The sequence below is a fragment of the Pelophylax lessonae genome, assembly GCF_965119305.1.
Source record: "Pelophylax lessonae genome assembly, chromosome: 12".
NCBI lineage: Eukaryota > Metazoa > Chordata > Amphibia > Anura > Ranidae > Pelophylax > Pelophylax lessonae.
Window position 1 is genome coordinate 220,910,280 of NC_138779.1, and position 23,087 is coordinate 220,933,366.

General features: G+C 46.6%; 1 protein-coding gene across 1 annotated transcript; it reads left to right on the forward strand.

Moving 5' to 3' along the window:
• Positions 1-8,892: 8,892 nt before the first annotated feature.
• Positions 8,893-21,765, forward strand: SLC66A1 (solute carrier family 66 member 1). The gene is made up of 9 exons (XM_082274030.1): positions 8,893-9,148; positions 9,947-10,144; positions 11,299-11,428; positions 15,217-15,304; positions 17,384-17,744; positions 18,743-18,812; positions 19,367-19,459; positions 20,942-21,127; positions 21,489-21,765. The coding sequence occupies exons 2-9, from the start codon at positions 9,951-9,953 to the stop codon at positions 21,594-21,596; spliced, it is 1,230 nt and encodes a 409-aa protein (XP_082130156.1). The 5' UTR covers positions 8,893-9,148; positions 9,947-9,950; the 3' UTR covers positions 21,597-21,765.
• Positions 21,766-23,087: the final 1,322 nt, after the last annotated feature.

The window sequence follows — 23,087 nt, forward strand, 5'->3', positions numbered from 1 at the left end:
AAAATAGTACATTTTACAAATTTATGGGTGATGGATGGGCAATCTTTAATACAAAGGTAAAAAACAGGCAATTTAGAGAATACATGGTCAACCGATAGGAAATTATACAAGTAAATGGGCAACAAAGGGGCAAGCATTAACAAAAGTGGGCAAATGAAGGGGCAATTGTGACAATACATGGGCAACAAACAGGCAGTTGTATAGATGCGTGGGCAAAAAAATTGTAAATTGTACAAATAAGTTGGCGATGGATGGGCAATCTTTATAATACATGGACAAATAAAGGAGCAACCATTAGAATACAAAGGTAACAAACAGACAATTGAAGAAATACGTGGTCAACAGATAGGAAATTGTATAAGTAATTGGGCAACAAAGGGGCAAGCATTAAAAACTTGGGTAAAGGGAGGGGCAATTGTGACAACACTTGGGCAACAAACAGGCAGCTGTAAAAATATGTGGACAACAAAATAGGAAATTGTACAAATATGTGGGTGATGGATGGGCAATCTTTACAATACATGGACAAATGAAGGAGCAACCGTTATAATACAAAGGTAACAAAAAGGCAATTGAAGAAATACATGGTCAACAGATAGGAAATTATACAAGTAAAGGGGCAAGCATTACCAAAGTGGGCAAATGAAGGGGCAATTGTGGCAATACATAGGCAACAAATAGGCAGTGGTAAAAATATGTGGGGAAAAAAATAGTAAATTGTACAAATACGTGGGTGATTGATGGGCAATCTTTACAATACATGGACAAATAAAGGAGCAACCGTGACAATATAAAGTTAACAAACAGGCAATTGAAGAAATACATGGTGAACAGATAGGAAATTATACAAGTAAATGGGCAACAAAGGGGCAAGCATTAACAAAAGTGGGCAAATTAAGGGGCAATTGTGACAATACATAGGCAACAAACAGGCAGTTGTAAAGATACGTGGGCAAAAAAACAGGAAATTGTACAAATAAGTTGGGAACGGATGGGCATTCGTTAAAATACAAAAGACAAATGAAGGGGCCACCAACACAATAGAAAGTCAGCAAACAGCAGAGGCGTAACTAGAACCTTCAGGGCCCCGATGCAAGAAACCATGAAGGGCCCCCCAGACCCCTGGCCGGGGCCCTTCCCTTCAAGCCCGGGGCTCTTCCCACTGATCCTGGGGCTCTTTACTCTCGTTGCATGGCCTTTTATTATGGTCCCGCAGCAGGATCCTTTCACAAGTTCTGCAGTGGGCCCCCTTCCTGCAATCTTGGGGCCTCCCCACAGTGGTGCAATGCCAGGGCCCGGTCGCAAGTGTGACCTTTGAGATCCTGGAAGTTCACCCACTGGTTTGCTACCGGGCCCCCTGGAGCATGGGGCCCGGTAGCAATTGCAACCCCTGCAACACCTGTAGTTACGCCCCTGGCAAACAGGCAATTGTAGGAATACACGGGCAGCAAATAGGAAATTGTATGAATATGTGGACAACAATTGGGCGAGCAATATAACACAGGGGCTGGTGAAGGGGGGCAATCGCAACAATATAAAGGCAATAAACAGGCAGCTGTAAAAATATGTGGGCACCAAAAACAAATAGAAAATCATACTAATATGTGGGCAATGGATGGGCAATCTTTACTTTACATGAAGGGGCAACTATGACAATACAGAGGCAACAAACGGGTAAGTGTAGAAATATGAGGGCAACAAATGGAAAATTATAGAAATAGGTGGGCAACAGTTGAGCAATCATTATAATGGGCGAAATGAAGAATTGAAGTATTGAAGCCGGGGGATCAGCATGACAGTCAGGCAGCACGCATTCTCTGAAGGAGGTGACTAATTTGCAGCCTTCATATTTCTGGCATGACAGGTTCCCTTTAAATCTTCCATCTGGACCCATCGCAGCCATGGAGGCTCGGTGCCTGCGGTAACAGAGGGGTTAATCTCACTGGTTGTCAGTTCCCCGCAGACATCGCATGCCTGGGATCGGTGACACATAATGAAGGAGGAAGTTGGTTTCTTCCGTCAGCACTTTGAATACGACTCTGAACACAATTCCAGACACGGAAATATAGATTCGTAATCAGGGCCTGGACAAGGGGTGGGCAGAAGGGCCGGCTGCCCTGGGCACTGTAGTATCATGTGAAGTGGGGGGAGGGGGGCACCACAAGGGGATGAGAGGGGGGTATTTGTGTTGGGAGGGGAAAGTTGGAGGGTGGCAGAGGATAAGAATAGGAGGGAAAATTAGGAGGGGAGCTAGGAACAATGATTTGGGGGGATTTGTGTTGGGAGGGGAAAAGGGGGAAGAGGACTTGTTCTTGGGAGGGGGGGGGTGGGGGATTTGGGGGGTTTCTGCTAGAAAAGGTGCTATGGAAGAGGGGGGGGGGGGACCGTGCTAGGATGGATGATTTGTGCTAGGAGGTGAGAATTGGATTGGGGGGGATTTGTGCTAGGAGGTGGGAATTGGACTAGGGGGGATTTGTGCTAGGAGGTGGGAATTGGATTGGGGGGGGGGGATTTGTGCTAGGAGGTGGGATTTGGATTGGGGGGGGGGGTTGTGCTAGGAGGTGAGAATTGGATTGGAGGGATTTGTGCTAGGAGGTGGGAATTGGATTAGGGGGATTTGTGCTAGGAGGTGGGAATTTAATTGGGGGGGGGGAGGATTTGTGCTAGGAGGTGGGAATTGGATTGGTGGGGGGGGGGGGGATTTGTGCTAGGAGGTGAGAATTGGATTGGAGGGATTTGTGCTAGGAGGTGAGAATTGGATTGGGGGGGGATTTGTGCTAGGAGGTGAGAATTGGATTTGGGGGGGGGGGGGTTGGTGCTAGGAGGTGAGAATTGGATTGGGGGGGGGTTGTGCTAGGGAAATAGAATTGGATTGGGGGGGATTTGTGCTAGGAGGTGGGAATTGGATTGGGGGGATTTGTGCTAGGAGGTGGGATTTGGATTGGGGGGATTTGTGCTAGGAGGCGGGAATTGGATTGGGGGGGATTTGTGCTAGAAGGTGAGAATTGGATTGGGGGGGATTTGTGCTAGGAGGTGAGAATTGGATTTGGGGGGATTTGTGCTAGGAGGTGGGATTTGGATTGGGGGGATTTGTGCTAGGAGGTGGGAATTGGATTTGGGGGGATTTGTGCTAGGAGGCGGGAATTGGATTGGGGGGGATTTGTGCTAGGAGGTGAGAATTGGATTGGGGGGGATTTGTGCTAGGAGGTGAGAATTGGATTGGGGGATTTGTGCTAGGAGGTGAGAATTGGATTGGGGGGATTTGTGCTAGGAGGTGGGATTTGGATAGGGGGGGATTTGTGCTAGGAGGTGAGAATTGGATTGGGGGGGATTTGTGCTAGGAGGTGAGAATTGGATTGGGGGGGATTTGTGCTAGGAGGGGAAATTTGAGGGGCAGAAAATTTGTGCTAGGAGGGGTGATTTTTGTTTGGGGGGGGGGGGATTTGTGCTAGGGGGGTTTGGTGAGCGGGAGAATTGGAGCTTGAAGGGGGAGTGGGCAAAGATTTGTGCTGGCAGAGGCAAAATGGTACTGGGAGGAGGGTGAATTTATGCTTAGAGGGTAAGCATGCAAATAAGAGCTCAATTTCTTTTTTTTGGGGTGGATTTTTGATGACATGTAATGCTCATGGGGGGGGGGCAGTTTGGTATGTTTGCCCTGAGCTGTAGATGACCTTGTCCCGGCACTGTTCGTAATCCCCTGATCACATCGCACCGCCTTCCCACTGCGAGATCGCCATCCGTTTTTATTTATCCCACATTGTGAGATTCATAAAGAAGAGCTAAAGGCAACATTTCTGTTTTTCATTTTGGATACAGTAAGGGAGGGTTATACTCTTGTCCAATTTTTCAATTTTTGGTGTCCCATTGGGGGAGATTTCCCTTCACTTCCTGTCCCATAGCCAAAACAGGAAGTGAGAGAAATCCCAGAACTAGTGTCCCCATTGCAAGATTTCCCCTTATTTCCTGTTCTGGTGACAACCGAAAATTTGGGATTCTCTTTCACTTTTGGTGAAAAATGTAAGCAGGACAAATAGGGTGAATCTCCCTAAAGCTGGCCATAGATGGATCAAAACTGGGCTGGTTCAGCAGGGACTGGACGAATTTCGATCCAAGTATGGGCAGGCTGGTTGCTAGGGTTGCCACCTCATCCCTTTAAACCCGAAAACCATATGAACTAAACAGGTTCTGGGGCTAATTTAATGCAGTGAGTTCAATTACTGCCTTAATCTGCCACATTATATCTATTCGGGTTTAATGGAACGAGGTGACAACCCTACTGGTTGTGCACATGTCCATTTATTGGTTGACTTGTGTGCAACCAGCTTGTCAGGTTTTTCCTGAACAATTAGCGCCGCCGGCTATAGCCGCCAACACTGATCATTGTTTTCTGATGGCGGGAAAGGCTCCCGCCATTGGGACACAAGCGGGAGGGATGGAGTTTGGGGGAATCAGCACATTTTTATTTATTTATTTTTTTTCGCTTAACTCGCTGGTTCATTAAAAATAAATAAATAAATAAATCATTAAGGCTGCATTCACATGTCAGCGTATGATCGCGGGCAGAACCGCCGCGGTTCCGCCCGCGATTCAGAGATTTATTGCAAATCGCGGGACGCCTAGCGTTGCCCGTTGATTTGCAATAGCCCCCCAAACGGCGAGCGATGTTGCCGCGATTTACGCCCGCCGAATCGCAGCAACATCGCGCAAACAAAATCGCGGGACGCAATATGCTCCAAAAAAGTACAAGAGTTTCTTTGGAGCGTATTGCGTCCCGCGATTTTGTTTGCGCGATGTTGCCGCGATTCGGCGGGCGTAAATCGCGGCAACATCGCTCGCCGTTTGGGGGGCTATTGCAAATCAACGGGCAATGCTAGGCGTCCCGCGATTTGCAATAAATCTCCGAATCGCGGGCGGAACCGCGGCGGTTCTGCCCGCGATCATACGCTGACATGTGAATGCAGCCATATGGAGAGCTTAATGGGGACACAGCAATAAAAACTGAAAAAAATAAAAACTTGCCTTTATTTATGTATATATTTTAACCCCTTCAATACCGGGCACTTTACCCCCTTCCTGCCCAGGCCAATTTTCAGCTCTCAGCGCTGTCACACTTTGAATGACAATTGTGCGGTCATGCTACACTGTACCCATGTGACATTTTTATCATTTTTTTTACCACAAATAGAGATTTCTTTTGGTGGTATTTGATCAACACTGGGATTTTTTTTTTTATTTTGCTTAACAGATTAAAAAAAAAAAAAGACCGAAAATTTTGACAAAAAACATTTTTTGTTGTTGTTTCTGTTATAAAATTTTGTAAATAAGGAAGTTTTCTCCTTCACTGATGGCCACTGATGAGGCGGCACTGATGGGCACTGATGAGGCAGCACTAAAGGACACTAATAAGGCGGGACTGATGGGCACTGATGATGCGGCACTGATGGGCACTGATGATGCGGCACTGATGAGGCGGCACTAATGGGCACTGATGAGGCGGCATTAATGGGCACTGATGATGAGGCACTAATATGCAGCTCTGATGTGCACTAATAGGTGGCACTGATATGCAGCACTGTTGGGCACTAATAGGTGGCACTGATTTACAGCACTGTTGGGCACTAATAGGTAGCACTGATATGCAGCACTGATGGGCACTATTAGGTGGCACTAATATGCAGCACTGATGGGCACTAATAGGTGGCACTGATATGCAGCACTGATGGGCACTATTAGGTGCCATTAATATACAGCACTGATAGGCACTGATAGGTGGCACTGATATGCAACACTGATGGGCACTAATAGAGGGCACTGATATGCAGCACTGATGGGCACTAATAGGTGGTACTGATATGCAGCATGGATGGGCACTAATAGGTGGCAGCACTGGGGGGTGCATCCCTGGTGGGCACGGGTGGGCATCCCTGGCTGATATGCAGCACTGATGGGCACTAATAGGTGGCAGTGATATGCAGCACTGATGGTCACTATTAGGTGGCACTAATATGCAGCACTGATGGGCACTAATAGGTGGCTCTGATATGCAGCACTGATAGGCACTAATAGGTGGCACTGATATGCCGTGCTGATGGGCACTAATAGGTGGCACTGATATGCAGCACTGATAGGCACTGAGGAAGTGGAACATATTCCACGAAACGCGTTGAGCTTGTTAAGATGCATTCTCTCTTCACAACAATCATATGTCTGATTCTCCATATGCAGTTTTGGTAGTCATTTATCAATAATGCATTGCTCCATCCTAATTTATGTCAAGTCAGCTCTCATTTCTATGATGTGCTATGAATGATCTGCACCATTGACCTATGCATATTATTACCTGTATGTATCATTGCTGTCATGTATTCTATTGGTATTTGTTGATGATACTTTTAATAAAAATTGTTCAATAGAATGTAATCATTATAATTTTCATGGGTCCGCCTGTGTATATTGGACATTTTTTATGCTGTACCATGTGCCAATTGTCCTCGCTCATCTCATTCAAAGTCCCAACCTCTCCCTTTCTCTCTATTAATATTAGGGATGGAGGCACAGAGCCCTAGATGGCTAATGCCTCATTTAAAGTCCCAAAACCTCCTCTTTTTTTATGGGCACTGATAGGCCACACTGATGGGCGCTTATAGGTGGCACTGATGAGCACTGATAGGCGGAACTGATAGGCACTGATGGGCAGCACTGATTGGCACTGATAGGTGGCACTGATGGACACTGATAGGTGGCACTGATGGGCACTGATATGCAACACTGATGGGCAGCACTGATGAGCACTGATATGCAACACTGATAGACAGCACTGATGGGCTTTGATATGTAACACTGATAGGCAGCAATGATGGGCACTGATATGCAACACTGATAGGTGGCACTGATAGACAGCACTGATAAAGAGGCACTGACAGGCATTACTGATGGGCACTGATTGACATCTCTAATGGGCACTGATTTGCATCCCTGGTGGGCATCCCTGGTGGGCTCTAATAGGCATCCCTGGTGGGTCTGCACTCTGCATTGATAATCAATGCACTCAGGGCTTTTTTTCAGTGGGAACGCGGGGGAACGCAGTTCCGGCACCTCCAGCACTGAATGCATGTAATGGCATGGGGTTCTGGGGTGTGCTGCAGGGTCTATTGATCGAGGTCTATTGTTGCTGGTAGGGGATCTATTGTTGCTACAGGTGGGTCTTATGTTTGCTGTGGGGTCAGTTGTTGCTAGGAGGAATCTACTGTTGAGGTAGGGGTATATTGTTGCTGGCTGTGAGGATATTTGTTGTTGCTGCCTGGGGTCTATTGTTGCTGGGGGGGGGGGTATAATGTTGCAAGCGGTCCATTGTTGCTGGGGGGGATCTATTGTTGATGGGGGAGGGGGTCTATTGTTGCTGGCTGCCAGGGATCTATTTTATTGCTTTTTTTGTTATCATTGACAAATTCCATACAAATTACCTAGAACCACAAATGTTTGTGTTCTCTAAAAGGGGCGGTATTGGAAGGTGGGTAGGGATTGCAACCAAGGGACGGTGCTCGGAGGTGGGTAGGGGGCGGAGACAAGGGGTGACTCTGAAAGGGGGAGTTCCTGCACCTATTCTCTGAGAAAAAAGCCCTGAATGCACTGATTATCAGCACAGACCCCCCTTGTCATCAGGAGAGCCACTGATTGGCTTTCCTCTACCCACGCCTTGTCAGTGCGAATAAAGCTAAAGCCGATAAACGGCACTTCCTGGTTACCATGTTACCACCTGTGATTGGACACGGCTTATCACATGGTAATTTATTAAACAACCAGCTGCGCTAAACAAACATAAATCAACCTTAAAATGATGTGATCATAAAAACAATGAAAATATCAAATTGAAAGTGAATATCCAAATTACATAAATCGATGAATAAAATATTCAATAAAAAAATATGTCCATAAAATGAATCGTGAGCACAATAAATATTTCTATAAAGTGTCCATAAATCAATAAGGTGACCGGTGTAATATTCATCGATCGTATTACACGTCATACAATGAATATTCTACATCAGGGTAAAAATCCTCATCTGACTTTGCAATAAAATGTAACAACTAACTGGAAACTAATAACAGGCTGCAACTGGTTGGGGTGACATCAACTTTTTTTTTTTTTTTTTTAGTTGTAACTTTTTTTTTTTTTTTTGTAACTATTTAGGGAAGATTCCTTCCTCTTTGAGAGGAGGACTGAAATGCATTTTTTTCTGTGCGTTCACATGGCCTTTTATTTTCACTTCTGCTGTTCAGTTTTTGCACACCGCACTTTAGGTTTGAATAAAGAAAATAAATAAATATATATATGTCACATTGTAAAGCGCTGCGCAAACTGTTGACGCTATATAAATCCTGTATAATAATAATAATCTATATCTATATATCTCTATATATCTATTTATATCTATCTATCTATCTATCCATCCATCCATCCATCCATCCATCCATCCATCCATCCATCTATCTATCTATCTATCTATCGATCTATCTATCTATCGATCTATCTATATATATATATCTTTTAATTTTTGGCATCTCTTTATGATTATATTTTGATATTTGTATCTTTTTTTCCCTCCGGTGTTTATAAATATTGACAATATACAGGTGATCGGCGTTCAGCACAATACACACACGGAGACTAAACCCCCCCCTCTCAGCAATGACCTCATCGAGGAGTCATGTGACAGGAGGCAGTCATGTGACCCGTGTGCAGCCCTGAGACTGAGAAACAACAGGAAGAAGGAGAGAGGAGTCAGAGCCGGCGAGCCGCAAACATTTATTTATTACAGGTTCTTATATAGCGCCGTCATTTTACATATATATTGTACATTCACATTATATTTATATTATTAATAATATACATTGTATACAGCGAGTTATGGATGGCAGGAGACGAATACTGCGGTCACATTGTTATATTGATACATTGATTTATAAATTGGTACACAGATTGATAGATCGCTACAGAATTGGATACAATGATGAATTGATCGATACACGGATTGATGGTTTGTAACCTGGATTGAAGCGCAGGCAGTGGCGGAGGTCGGGACGGTACAGCGGAGATCCGATATGAACTGACAGCCGAGTGTATCCTCCTCTCTACATGACAGTTCAGGTAAGACGGGTCACCGGGGTCACCGTCCACCCGCATCTCCGGGTCATAGAGGGACAGGATGGCCGGAGCCTGCAGGTGTACTTCTACTGACCAATATTATTATTATTATTATTACTGGAATGGTAATGCTTTATAAATATATTATATATCAATATGAATTTATTTGACTGCTTTATATATCTCTGACATATACCGCAGCGCTGTACAGAGATCACTGAGCCAATCACATCAGTCTCTGTACCAGAGGAGCTTACACTCTAATGTCCCCTCCCCCCACACTCACATCAGTCTCTGTACAAGAGGAGCTTACACTCTAATGTCCCCTCCTCCACAGTCACATCAGTCTCTGTACCAGAGGAGCTTACACTCTAATGTCCCCCCAGAGGAGCTTACACTCTAATATCCCCTCCCCTCACAGTCACATCAGTCTCTGTACCAGAGGAGCTTACACTCTAATGTCCCTTCCCCCACAGTCACATCAGTCTCTGTACCAAAGGAGCTTACACTCTAATGTCCCCCCACAGTCACATCAGTCTCTGTACCAGAGGAGCTTACACTCTAATGTCCCCCCAGAGGAGCTTACACTCTAATATCCCCTCCCCCACAGTCACATCAGTCTCTGTACCAGAGGAGCTTACACTCTAATGTCTTGTACGTCTAAAACTATTTAAAGGATGATGGTTCCCCTTTAAATCTTGGTGCCAATCAACCAAACATTGTCCCAGTAAATATTTTGGCTCTCAGCTGATTGGCCCTCTCTGAGTTTTCTTTAACCCTGCAGTCCCCGTGTTGTTTCAGGTTAATGGACACTATGGATGACCGGCACAGATCCTGGGGCCTGGAGGTCCCGTCACCCCCCAAGAACTTTTCAGATTGCCTCAATGGCACTGAGTGGGTGTGGAAGATCTTCAATGAATGTGCGTCGGACACGCGGGACCTGGCCAGCATCGTGCTGGGGCTCATTTCCATCTTGTGCTTCATCTTCTCCTCCTTCCCGTGAGTATTCAATCGCTGACTCGGCTCTGAGGTTCCCCATCAGCAGTGACGTGACTCTGGGTGACAGTGTTGCTGACGTAAACGTTTTTGTTGCTGACATAAGCCGTCACGCTACACAGAGTGCCTGTAACCTTTATACACATGAGAAGCAGAATCGCTGTCCCGGGACAGTTCATTGGACATCTTCACCCTACTGTCCCTCACCCTGCTGTCCCTCACCCTGCTGTCCCTCACCCTGCTGTCCCTCACCCTACGTCCCCCTCACCCTATGTCCCCTCACCCTATGTCCCCTCACCCTATGTCCCCTCACCCTATGTCCCCTCACCCTACATTCCCTCACCCTACGTTCCCTCACCCTACTGCCCCTCACCATATGTTCCTCACCATATGTTCCTCACTCTACTGTCCCTCAACCTACTGTCCTTCAACCTACTGTCCCTCAACCTACTGTCCCTCACCCCTACTGTCCCTCACCCTACTGTCCCTCACCCCTACTGTCCCTCACCCCTACTGTCCCTCAACCCTATTGTCCCTCACCCCTACTGTCCCTCACCCTACTGTCCCTCACCCTACTGTCCCTCACCCCTACTGTCCCTCAACCCTATTGTCCCTCAACCCTACTGTCCCTCAACCCTACTGTCCCTCACCCTACTGTCCCTCACCCTACTGTCCCTCACCATATGTTCCTCAACCTACTGTCCCTCAACCTACTGTCCCTCACCATACTGTCCCTCACCATACTGTCCCTCACCCTACTGTCCCTCACCCTACTGTCCCTCACCCTACTGTCCCTCACCCTACTGTCCCTCACCCTACTGTCCCTCACCCTATGTTCCTCAACCCTACTGTCCCTCAACCCTACTGTCCCTCAACCCTACTGTCCCTCAACCCTACTGTCCCTCACCCTACTGTCCCTCACCCTACTGTCCCTCACCATATGTTCCTCACTCTACTGTCTCTCACCCTACGTTCCTCATCCCTACTGTCCTTACTCTGCTGTCCCTCACCCTACTGTTCCTCACCCTACTGTCCTCATCCTATGTTTCTCACCCTAGTGGGGTAATTGGGGGGATGGGAAGTAAATGTATATTTGTATGTTGTGTTTAGAGCCCAGCCCCGGGGGGGCTGCCATGACCCGTCCTCTCTCCTTGCAGGCAGTACTACAAGTCGTGTAAGACGGGTAACATGGACAAGGCTCTGTCTATCTGGTTCCTGTTGGGGTGGCTGGCCGGGGACTCCTGTAACTTTGTGGGGGCCTTTCTGTCACACCAGCTGCCAATCCAGGTAAGTGCTGGAGTCATCGCTAAATACAACGCAACAATGTTACATTGTGTGGGTTGAATATACTAGGAGTATATCCCTTGCACCAAATGGGTTGGGGTTAATTATAAATAAAGATTTATAGAAAAAGTATGATTGTGAATGTGGAAATAAGCAGCTGCTGTAGTATGAAGTGTGAAGTGAAGGTGTATAGCCCATAGGGGCTACCTATAGCCCTTGCTAATTAATTGTGTAAACTTATTAAATAAATAATAAATTATTACATAGATTCATAAATAAATAAATGAATATCTTCATAAATGAGATTCAATATAAAGTGACTACAATTAATAAAGTACCATATGCTTAATGTCCCAATAAGTGCTCAAAAAAGTTCATATATAGAGTCCATCAGAAATGATATGGTGACTTTTGTGTAAACAGTTCAGAATTGCTTTAGTGAAAAAAGTGCAAGTGATCTGTGCCCGACTTCTAGATGGTCTTAGGATGACACTCGGTTTCCACCGTGAAGAGTAACAGAAATGCTCACTCACCAGAGGGAATGGGTCTTAAATGCCTTATGGCACTAAAACCGGACAGCTCTTATTTGGTCACCTGGGCCAGGAACAGTCCCACTCTAGGGTTCGGCAGTCTCAGCCCTCACTCCTCTCCATCCATGCATCCAACCTGAGGACCAGACCTCTGAAGACATCAACGGAATGACGAAACGCGCGTAAGGTGGAACGCACGCTGTGACGTCACGGGAGCCGAGTGGAACGCATACGGTGTTCACCGCTCTCCATTCTAGGGCTCAGTCTGTGACGCTACATGCTGTCTTTTTTTGCCTATTTTGGCTTACATCTTTTACCTTGAAAACAAATAAACATTTTTAAAGGATATCACACCATCTGGAGCTTTCTTTCTGTCCCCCACACGGTCGGATGCATGGATGGAGAGGCGTGAGGGCTGAGACTGCCGAACCCTAGAGTGGGACCGTGGAGGATGATCAGTGAACATATGTGTTCCCTAAACTCCTCCCCCCCCCTTCCTTCTAATGAAATCTTTTACATGTCACTTCCGGGTTCCGGTTGTCACTTAAGAAGCTAAGGGAGTATGATTTGTACTGCACTAGGTTCATCTGAGGACAGCTGAGACATCAGGGGTCCGCAAGACTGGACGAGCATGTCTTCAGACTGAAACCCTATTGATCATCTGTGGGACATCCTCAAAAGGAAGGTGGAGGAGCGCAAGGTCTCTAACATCCACCAGCTTTGTGATGTCATCATGGAGGAGTGGAAGAGGACTCCAGTGACAACCTGTGAAGCTCTGGTGAACTCCATGCCCAAGAGGGTTAAGGCAGTGCTGGAAAATAATGGTGGCCACACAAAATATTGACACTTTGGGTCCAATTTGGACATTTTCACTAAGGGGTGTACTCACTTTTGTTGCCAGCGGTTTAGACATTAATGGCTGTGTGTTGTCACTTAGGGGTGTACTCACTTTTGTTGCCAGCGGTTTAGACATTAATGGCTGTGTGTTGAGTTATTTTGAGGGGACAGCAAATTTACACTGTTATACAAGCTGTACACTCACTACTTTGCATCATCTTTAGAAGAGGCTTCCTTCTGGGATGACAGCCATGCAGACCAATTTGATGCAGTGTGCGGCGTATGGTCTGAGCACTGACAGGCTGACCCCTCCCCCACCCCTTCATCCTCTGCAGCAATGCTGGCAGCACTCATACGTCTATTTCCCAAAGACATAGGTGTGCGCAGACTATTGCATTAGGGTGTGCACCCCAAAGCTCAAACCCATATGCATGTGTGTATATATACGGACGGTGTCAGTAGGGCAGAGTTTGGTGTCAATATGGCATTTTTTAAAATCTTATTTCTTCTTTTTCCAATTTCTTTGGGAGCCCCATTAGGGGGCTTTGGTGAAACATTAGGGGTCTGAACAGGGAGAATCTGCACCACACTGAATGGGTGTGCCCAGGCACACCCTGTGCGCACGCCTATGCCCACAGACAACCTCTGGATATGACGCTGAGCACGTGCACTCAACGTCTTTGGTGGACCATGGTGAGGCCTGTTCTGAGTGGAACCTGTCCTGGTAAACCTCTGTATGGTCTTGGCCACCATGCTGCAGCTCAGTTTCAGGGTCTTGGCATTCTTCTTATAGCCTAGGCCATCTTTATGTAGAGCAACAAATCTTTTTTTCAGATCCTCAGAGAGTTCTTTGCCATGAGGTGCCATGTTGAACTTCCAGTGACCAGTATGAGAGAGTGAGAGCGATAACACCAAATTTAACACACCTGCTCCCCATTCACACCTGAGACCTTGTAACACTAACAAGTCACATGACACCAGAGAGGGGAAAATGGCTAATTGGGCCAAATTTGGGCATTGTCACTTAGGGGTGTACTCACTTTTGTTGCCAGCGGTTTAGACATTAATGGCTGTGTGTTGAGTTATTTTGAGGGGACAGCAAATTTACACTGTTATACAAGCTGTACACTCACTACTTTACATTGTAGCAAAGTGTAATTTCTTCAGTGTTGTCACATGAAAAGATAGAATAAAATATTTACAAAAGTGTGTGTGTGTGGGGGGGGGGGGGGTGTACTTACTTTTGTGAGATACTGTATAATGTTTGGGGGTACTAAGTCATTTTCTAGCAAAAAATACTGATTTAAACTTCTGAACAAAAAGTGCCAGAAAAAGTCTTCAAGTGGTTAAAGCGTCACCTATGGAAAATGTGGGGTACCGAAGGCTGACGCCGTCTCGTGAGCGCACGCAAATTAAAAGCCTGACATGTTGGGTATCTATTTACTCGGCACAACCTCATCTTTTATATTTTAGAAAAATTGAATAACAACAATAACTATATTGTATTTTTTACTGGCATTTTTTGTTTTATAAACCGCTGTGCTAATCTTGCTACCACTATTTTATTCTCTAGGGTGTCTGCTTTCAGAAAATATCGAACATTTGGGGGTTTTACGTAATCCTCAGGGCTAAAATTATTTCTTAACCGCTTGCCGACCGCTCACATTGCTGCTACTGCAAATGTGAAAAATATTGTTTTTTCTTTTTCAAAATTGTCGCTCTTTTTTTCGAAAATCGCACAGGTGATCAAATACCACCAAAAGAAAGCTCTGTTTGTGGGGGGAAAAAAAGGACGTCAATTTAATTTGGGTACAGCGTTGCACAACCACGCAATTGTCCGTTAAAGTAACGCAGTACTGAATCGCAGAATATGGCCTGGTCAGGAATGGGGTAAAATCTTCCGGTCTTAAAGCGGTTAAAAATACGCTCATTGAGAATTTTTTTTGTCAAAGACATGTAGCTAAATACATTTTGGCCTAAATATATGACAAAAATTGAATATATTGGATATTTTTTAACTGTCAAAATAGAAAATGTCAATTTTTTCGCAAAATTTTCGCTATTTTTTTATTAATATCGCAAAAAATGAAAAGCGCAGAGGTGATAAAATACCACCAAAAGAAAGCTCTGTTTAAGGAAAAAAAAGGACATAAATTTCATTTGGGTACAGCGTTGCATGACCACGCAATTGTCAGTTAAAGTCGTGCAGTGCCAAGTTGAAAAAGTGGCCTGGACGTTAAGCAGGAAAATCCTCCGGGGCTAAAGTGGTTAAATGTGTGTAAACAACACAAAGAATTTTCTAATTGGCTCCCGTTGGTGTGAACGAGCCCCTCCTGGGAGGGGTTATTTCAGTACAGAGCTGAGCAGGGGTGGAGACATTACACCTCCCCCTCCGATGTCTCCTCATTCTGTCTCCCTCTACAGGTATACACAGCGATTTACTACGTGGTGGCGGACATCTTTATGCTCGTTCTCTACATCTACTACAAATATCGCAACCAGCAGACCAGCCGTGAGTATGAAAATCACTGCAGCCATCTTTAAAGGGAACCTGTCACCTACTTCAAACTTTTCTAAAAACAAAGTTCCTCCCTAAGGCTGGCCACACATTATACAATTTTCTTGTTCAACTTTATTTTGATTTACCATCAACTATGTAGTGCAGGGGCCCGCCTGACTGCATACACATTGGAAGTGTTTAGGTCTGGCCTTTATTTTATAGGGTTTTGGTAAATCTAACCGTGTGCCCCTCTAATCTCTGTTTCACATTGTTACTCATTTTTGGCCTCCTTGACTTTAAGTCCTCCCCCCTGTGCTAAGCCCTTCCCACCTGATGACCCCAAAGGGTCACTAGGGTGCTTTCACTAAATAAGGCGGGGTTTAGTCTTGCTAAGAATTAGTAAAACTAGAATCAGAGGGGCACACAGGTGAGGCCTTGTGATGTCATTGGGGTAACAGCAGCTTTCTGTGGCTCTTAAACCAACCATACCCGATCCAATCAGATTGTACGGAGCCACAAAGAGGGACCAATTCCATGTAAAGGCCACTCACTGTATGTGTGGGGGGGGGGGGGGGGGCGATATTAATGTCCGTGTGGAATGGGGGGCAACTCCATATTAATGGCCTTTGCTGGGGGCAACTACATATTAATGGCCTTGGGGGGGGGGCTCCATATTAATGGCCCTTGGTGGGGGAAACTCCATATTAATGGGCTTTGGTTGGGGCAACTCCATATTAATGGCCCTTGGTGGGGGCAACTCCATATTAATGGCCTTTGCTGGGGGGCAACTCCATATTAATGGCCCTTGGTGGGTGCAACTCCATATTAATAGCCCTTGGTGAGTGCAACTCCATATTAATGGCCCTTGGTTGGTGGGGGCAACTCCATATTAATGGCCCTTGGTTGGTGGGGGCAACTCCATATTAATGGCCCTTGGTTGGTGGGGGCAACTCCATATTAATGGCCCTTGGTTGGTGGGGGCAACTCCATATTAATGGCCCTTGGTTGGTGGGGGCAACCCCATATTAATGGCCCTTGGTGGGGGCAACTCCATACTAATGGCTTTTGGTGGGGGCAACCCCATATTAATGGCCTTTGGTGGGGGCAACCCCATACTAATGGCTTTTGGTGGGGGCAACCCCATATTAATGGCCTTTGGTGGGGTAACCCCATATTAATGGCCTTTGGTGAGTGCAACTCCAAAATAATGGCCCTTGGTGGGGGCAAATCCATAATAATGGCCCTTGGTGGGGGCAAATCCATATTAATGGCCTTTGGTGGGGGCAACTCCATATTAATGGCTCCTGGTGGGGGCAACTCTATATTAATGGCTCCTGGTGGGGGCAACTCCCATATTAATGGCCCTTGGTGTGGGGGTAACTCCCATATTAATGGCCCTTGGTGTGGGAGTAACTCCCATATTAATGGCCCTTGGTGTAGGGGGCAACTCCATATTAATGACCCTTGGTGTGGGGGCAACTCCATATTAATGACCCTTGGTGTGGGGGCAACTCCATATTAATGACCCTTGGTGTGGGGGGCAACTCCATAATAATGGCCCTTGGTGTGGGGGCAACTCCATATTAATGGCCTTTGGTGGGGGCAACTCCATATTAATGGCCTTTGGTGGGGGCAACTCCAAATGAATGGCCCTTGGTGTGGGGGCAGTTCCATATTAATGGCCCTTGGTGGGGGCACTTCCATATTAACGGCCCTTGATGTGGGGGCAACTCCATATTAATGGCCCTTGGTGTGGGGGGCAATTCCATATTAGTGGCCCTTGGTGTGGCTGTGCAATCTCTGTCAAATCAACTTCAGACCTACTAATTTGTATCAAATTCCTTGCTAAATCCTTGGTAGGTCCAAAGGAGATTGTACAACCAGATTGTAATGTGTGTGCTGAGCTTTAAGGAGATTGGAGACAAATTGTACAATCAAATCTCAATGTGTATGGCCGGCTTCAGGCAAGACTTTTAAAGCTTAAAAATTGTCTGACAGGTTCTATTTTAGTTGCAAGGTCTTATTTGCTTTGCACAATTATTACTATTCTTCAGATATCTGTAACAATAAAATCTTTTCTCCCATTCACAGCGTCTCTCATCGTAAACGCCATTGGTGGGATTGCTCTGATTGGCTCAGCAGGTGCTCTGTTACAGCTGGGTGACCGCGGATTGGCCGCAAGAGACTACCGCAGCTCACCTGGGGGACGACACTTGCTCACGGCAGACCGCTCTGATGCCGAGGTGTGTATGTTATCTTTTAATTTCTACAAACTCCTGGAATCTGATAGATTTCAGTGGAAAAGCAACAATTCCCCCACATGGCTGCAATTCTCCTCCTTTTCCTTGCATCTGCCTGCAAAATTCCGAATCTGTGGCTTTAAAATTAGACAGTCTGCTCCTCTGTTCCAACCCCGCCCACACAAACAGAGATTAGCCTCCTCATGGGACAGGTCAGTGACTGGACTTATCATAGGACAGGACAGTGATTGGCCTCCTCATGGGACGGGTCAATGATAGGCCTACTCATTGGACAGGACAGTGATTGTCCTCCTCGTGGGATGGGTCGGTGATTGGCCTCCCTGTGGGACGGGTCGGTGATTGGCCTCCTCGTGCGAAGGGTCAATGATTGGCCTCCTCGTGGGTATGGGTCAGTGATTGGCCTACTCATAGGACAGGACAGTGATTGGCCTCCTCATGGGACGGGTCAGTGATTGGCCTACTCATAGGACAGGACAGTGATTGGCCTCTTCATGGGGACGGGTCAGTGATTGCCCTCCTCCTGGAAAGGGTCAATGATTGGCCTCCTCGTGGGGATGGGTCAGTGATTGGCCTACTCATAGGACAGGACAGTGATTGGCCTCTTCATGGGAAGGGTCATTCATTGGCCTCCTCGTGGGATGGGTCGGTGATTGGCTTCCTCAGGGGGACAGGTCAGTGATTGGCCTCCCTGTGGGACGGGTCGGTGATTGGCCTCCCTTTGGGACTGGTCAGTGATTAGCCTCCTCGTGGGGACGGGTCAATGATTGGCCTCCTCGTGGGGACGGGTCAATGATTGGCCTCCTCGTGGGGACGGGTCAATGATTGGCCTCCTCGTGGGGACGGGTCAATGATTGGCCTCCTCATGGGGACGGGTCGGCGTTTGGCCTCCACGTGGGATGGGTCGGCGGTTGGCCTCCTCATGGGACAGGACGGCGTTTGGCCTTCTCATGGGATGGTGATTGGCCTTCTCATTGGGCGGGGGGTGTGGTTGGCCTCCTCATGAGGCAATACGGTGATTGGCCTCCTCATGGGACGTCAGTCACGCTTTGTGCCATGAGAAGGTCAATCACTGTCCTGGTGATTGGCCTCCTTTATGACACAAAGAGTGACTGACCTCCTTGTAGGACTGCACAGTGCCCCACTGTTGCCAGTAACACTAAATTCTAAATCCCTGGCTTTAACATTACAGACAGAGAGCTCCTTGGTGCCAGCCCTGCCCCTTTCACTGTAGCCCCGCCCACACAAACTGGAGCTTGGAGGTAAGGTGAACAGCAAAGAATCCAAAAACAAGAGAATTCAGCCCCACCAGTGAAAATATTTTATTGAATTCCGATAAACTGAGGAAACTTTGTAACCCCGGGGTGGTCACATGACTAATCACAACCGCCGCCCAATCCTATTGTTTGGGGGACATTATTTGTTTTTGTTAAAGTTTGTCTCTGGACAAAAAAGTAAATTTTTGATGAAGTTGGGAATTGTTAAATTCCCAAAAAATTTTTTTTTTCTGCCTGAGCTCCAGGGGATTTGTCTTCATTTCCTGTCTCCAGATACAACAGGAAGTGAGAAGAAATCTCTACAAATTGAGGGAAATCTCCTCTTGTCCCCAGAGAAATAACTGTAACATTTTCAATTTCCTGTTAAATTCACTTTCCTATACAAATTGAGAAGGTGAATCTCACAGACAGCAATAAAAACCTGACGGAGGTCCGATCCATCTACAACAGTATAATAAATAATGAGATCCATTGTAAGCTGTTCTTCGTGTGACCAGTAGGTGACCCTGGTGTTAGTTTTTGTGTCTTGTGTCTTACAGCCATTCACCACCCAGGAGATCATTGGCTGTGTTATCGGGTCGGTGTCCTCCATCTTCTATCTTGCCTCCCGGCTGCCTCAGATAATCACCAACGTGAGTGCCGTTCCCTGGAAACCCCCATTGTTCAGAATGTTCTATTGATGGTTATGTATTCATGTAAACCGAATAGGTAAATATACACTATATGAGCAGACGTAGGTGGCCCCCCCTCCAATGACAGAGTTTAGGGGTCTCCAGTGAAGGGTCCTGGTAATGGTAATACCCCATCATATAAAGACATTGGAGACAATTGTTTTCTTCCAACCTTGGGGTAACAGTTTAGTGAGGACCCTTTTCTGTCTCACCATTACTGTCGCCTGTGTGCAAAGCCAGGTCCATAAAGACATGGTTTGACAGTGGACGGTGATTTACCCTCATCATGGGAAGAGACCGTGATTGGCCTCATCATGGGCAGGATAGTAATTGGCCTTGTCATGGGACAGGAGAATGATCAGCTTCATTATGGGACGGGATGGGGATTTGCCTCCTCATGGGACGGGACAGTGATTGGCCTCCTCATGGGCGGGATAGTTATTGACCTAATGATAGGACTAGACAGTGATTGGCCTCATCATACAATGGGACAGTGACGAACCTCATCATAGGACAGGACAGTGATTGGCCTCCTCATGGGATTCAACAAAGATTGGCCTCCTCCAGGGACTGGATGGTGATTGGCCTCCTCATAGGATGGGACAGTTATTGGCCTAATGATAGGTCTAGACAGTGATTGGCCTCATCATGCAATGAGACAGCAACGAGCCTCATTATGAGACAGGACGGTGATTGGCCTCCTCATCGTATAGACAAGACAGTGATTTGTTTCATCAAGGGGGGGGGGGGTGGGGGACAGTGATTGGGCTTCTAATGGAACAGGACTGTGATTGGTCAAATGATAGGACTGGACAGTGATTGGCCTCATCATGCAATTGAACAGTAATGAGCCTCATCATGAGACAAGACAGTGATTTGATTCATGAAGGGGGGGACCGTGATTGACCTCCCAATGAGACGGGACAGTGATTGGCCTAATGATAGGACTAGACAGTGGTTGGCCTCATGCAATGGAACAGTAACGAGCCTCAAACATTGATCGGCCTCCTCATGAGACAAGGCAGTAAATTGTTTCATAAAGGGGCAGGACAGTGATTGGCCTCCTCATGGGATGGGACAGTAATTGGCCTAATGATAGGACTAGACCGTGATTGGCCTCATCATGCAATTGGACAGTGACGAGCCTTATCATGAGACAGGACAGTGATTGGCCTCCTCATGAGACGAGACAGTTATTTGTTTCATCAAGGGGCGGGACAGTGATTGGCCTCCTCATGGGACGGGACAGTGATTGGCCTCCTCATGGGACGGGACAGTGCTTGGCCTCCTCATGGGACGGGACAGTGATTGGCCTCCTCATGGGACGGGACAGTGATTGGCCTCCTCATGGGACGGGAAAGTGATTTGCCTCCTCATGGGACGGGACAGTGATTGGCCTCCTCATCGGACGGGACAGTGATTGGCATCCTTTTGTTTTTGCAGTTTCGGAGACGGTCCACGGAGGGTCTGGCTCTCTCTCTCTTCTGTATGATAATTTTAGGTAACTTGACCTACGGCCTCAGCATCCTCCTGAAGAACCCAGACAAGGGGCAGTCAGAAGCCGATTACATCGATCACCACCTGCCTTGGCTGATCGGTAGTCTTGGGGTCATGAGCCTGGACTGCATTGTATCCTTTATCACATACAGCTGTAATGCCGATTTCTGTTCTCGTAGTGCAGGAGCAGGGGGACCTGTACCTTCCAGCCATCACAATAATGTACTGCAGCCATTGGCTAATGGTTGGAGCTTATTTATAACAAGTCACAGGTATATTTAAACTCTGTTTTTTTAATGTAATGATCATCCTATTTATTAATTCATGGCAAATTCTTCACTTTTGTCTCTGCAATCTAACAAAAATGAGAAGTTGAGCATTATCTGGATTTCTTAGCAAAGTTTTTCGGCTCAGGTAGTTCGCACTGTCCTAATCTGCCATTATAAATGGAATTTTGTTACCTTCCAAGTTGCTTTTCCTGACTCCAATGCAGATAATCACCCAGTTTTGCGTGTTTGGTGCGAAACGGTTAAAAGTCGGTGAGCCAGAAGAAAGGGAACCCCTTCTGCATGACGACAAGAGGGCTGCACACAACGCCTAATGAGGACTACCGCTGCTTATCGTACGCCTGGCCAAACCATCTCATCTCCCAATCAAGGTGACCACTATGGTTCCTTTCCTGGACCTCCGAAGATTCACAGGCCGCGTAGCCGAATTTCTGGACAGCCATACCTCATCGCTGCCGGGGCTGTAGTATGATGCTTTAAATTATGTTTTTACAACGATTGACCTTTTTATAGACTTTAACAGGGGTTCTCAAAGGATAAATTGTCTCCATTTACAGAAAGGGGCTGTTCAAACCCAGCACTAACAAAGGGTTACTGCCCACACCTGTAACTGGTCTCTGCAGTAAGGAGCATTGGAAGGCCAACGCATGTAACAAGACACAAAAGGTGTCCAAGCTCTCCTTACCGACCAGACTGTTCAAACCTAAGCCTCAGCTTATTAACTGTTACAGAAGAACCAGGGGCTGTGTAATAGCGGATACCGTCTCTGAAATCAGCCATACTCTTCTACAATGTGATGGTGAACCTTGGCACCCGAGATGTTTTGGAACTACACTTCCAATGCTTAGCTGAGCATCATGGGAAATGTAGTTCCAAAACATCTGGGGTGGACAAGGTTCGCCATCACTGTTCTACACAGATTGTCCGGGAAGGTACCGATTTAGCTCCATGAGGGACATCTGCTAGAACTTCCTCTAACGACTGGTTCGTCTCAGCACTTCTGGTGTCAGATAGGGGATCAGACAGCTCAAAGATTAGAGCTAAGGGCTGTAAGTTAATAAACAGAGAACCTATACAGTTATCAGGGGAGGGGCTGCCACAGAGTGCCATGAGTGACCATGGTGGCACCGTCTCTGAAATCAGCCATACTCTTCTACAATGTGATGGCGAACCTTGGCACCCGAGATGTTTTGGAACTACACTTCCCATGATTAGCTGAGCATCATGGGAAATGTAGTTCCAAAACATCTGGGGTGCCAAGGTTCGCCATCACTGTTCTACACATATTGTCCGGGGAGGTACCGATTTAACTCCATGAGGGACATCTGCTAGAACCTCCCCCCATGACTGGTTCATCTCAGCACTTCTGGTATCAGATAGGGGCTCAGACAGCTCTTGTCAAAGATTAGAGCTAAGGGCTGTAAGTTCATGAACAGAGAACCTATAGAGTTATCAGGGGAGGTGCTGCCACAGAGTACCATGAGTGACCATGGTGGCACCGTCTCTGAAATCAGCCATACTCTTCTACAATGTGATGACGAACCTTGGCATCCGAGATGTTTTGGAACTACACTTCCCATGATTAGCTGAGCATCATGGGAAATGTAGTTCCAAAACATCTGGGGTGCCAAGGTTCGCCATCACTGTTCTACACATATTGTCCGGGGAGGTACCGATTTAGCTCCATGAGGGACATCTGCTAGAACCTCCCCCCATGACTGGTTCGTCTCAGCACTTCTGGTATCAGATAGGGGCTCAGACAGCTCTTGTCAAAGATTAGAGCTAAGGGCTGTAAGTTCATGAAC

Coding starts and splice junctions, on each gene's coding strand:
- SLC66A1 (XM_082274030.1), top strand. CDS start 9,951: ATGGACACTATGGATGACCGGCACAGATCCTGGGGCCTGGAGGTCCCG. Junction 15,305..17,383: donor TCGCAACCAGCAGACCAGCC/GTGAGTATGAAA, acceptor TCCCATTCACAG/CGTCTCTCATCGTAAACGCC. Junction 18,813..19,366: donor ACACAAACTGGAGCTTGGAG/GTAAGGTGAACA, acceptor TGTGTCTTACAG/CCATTCACCACCCAGGAGAT.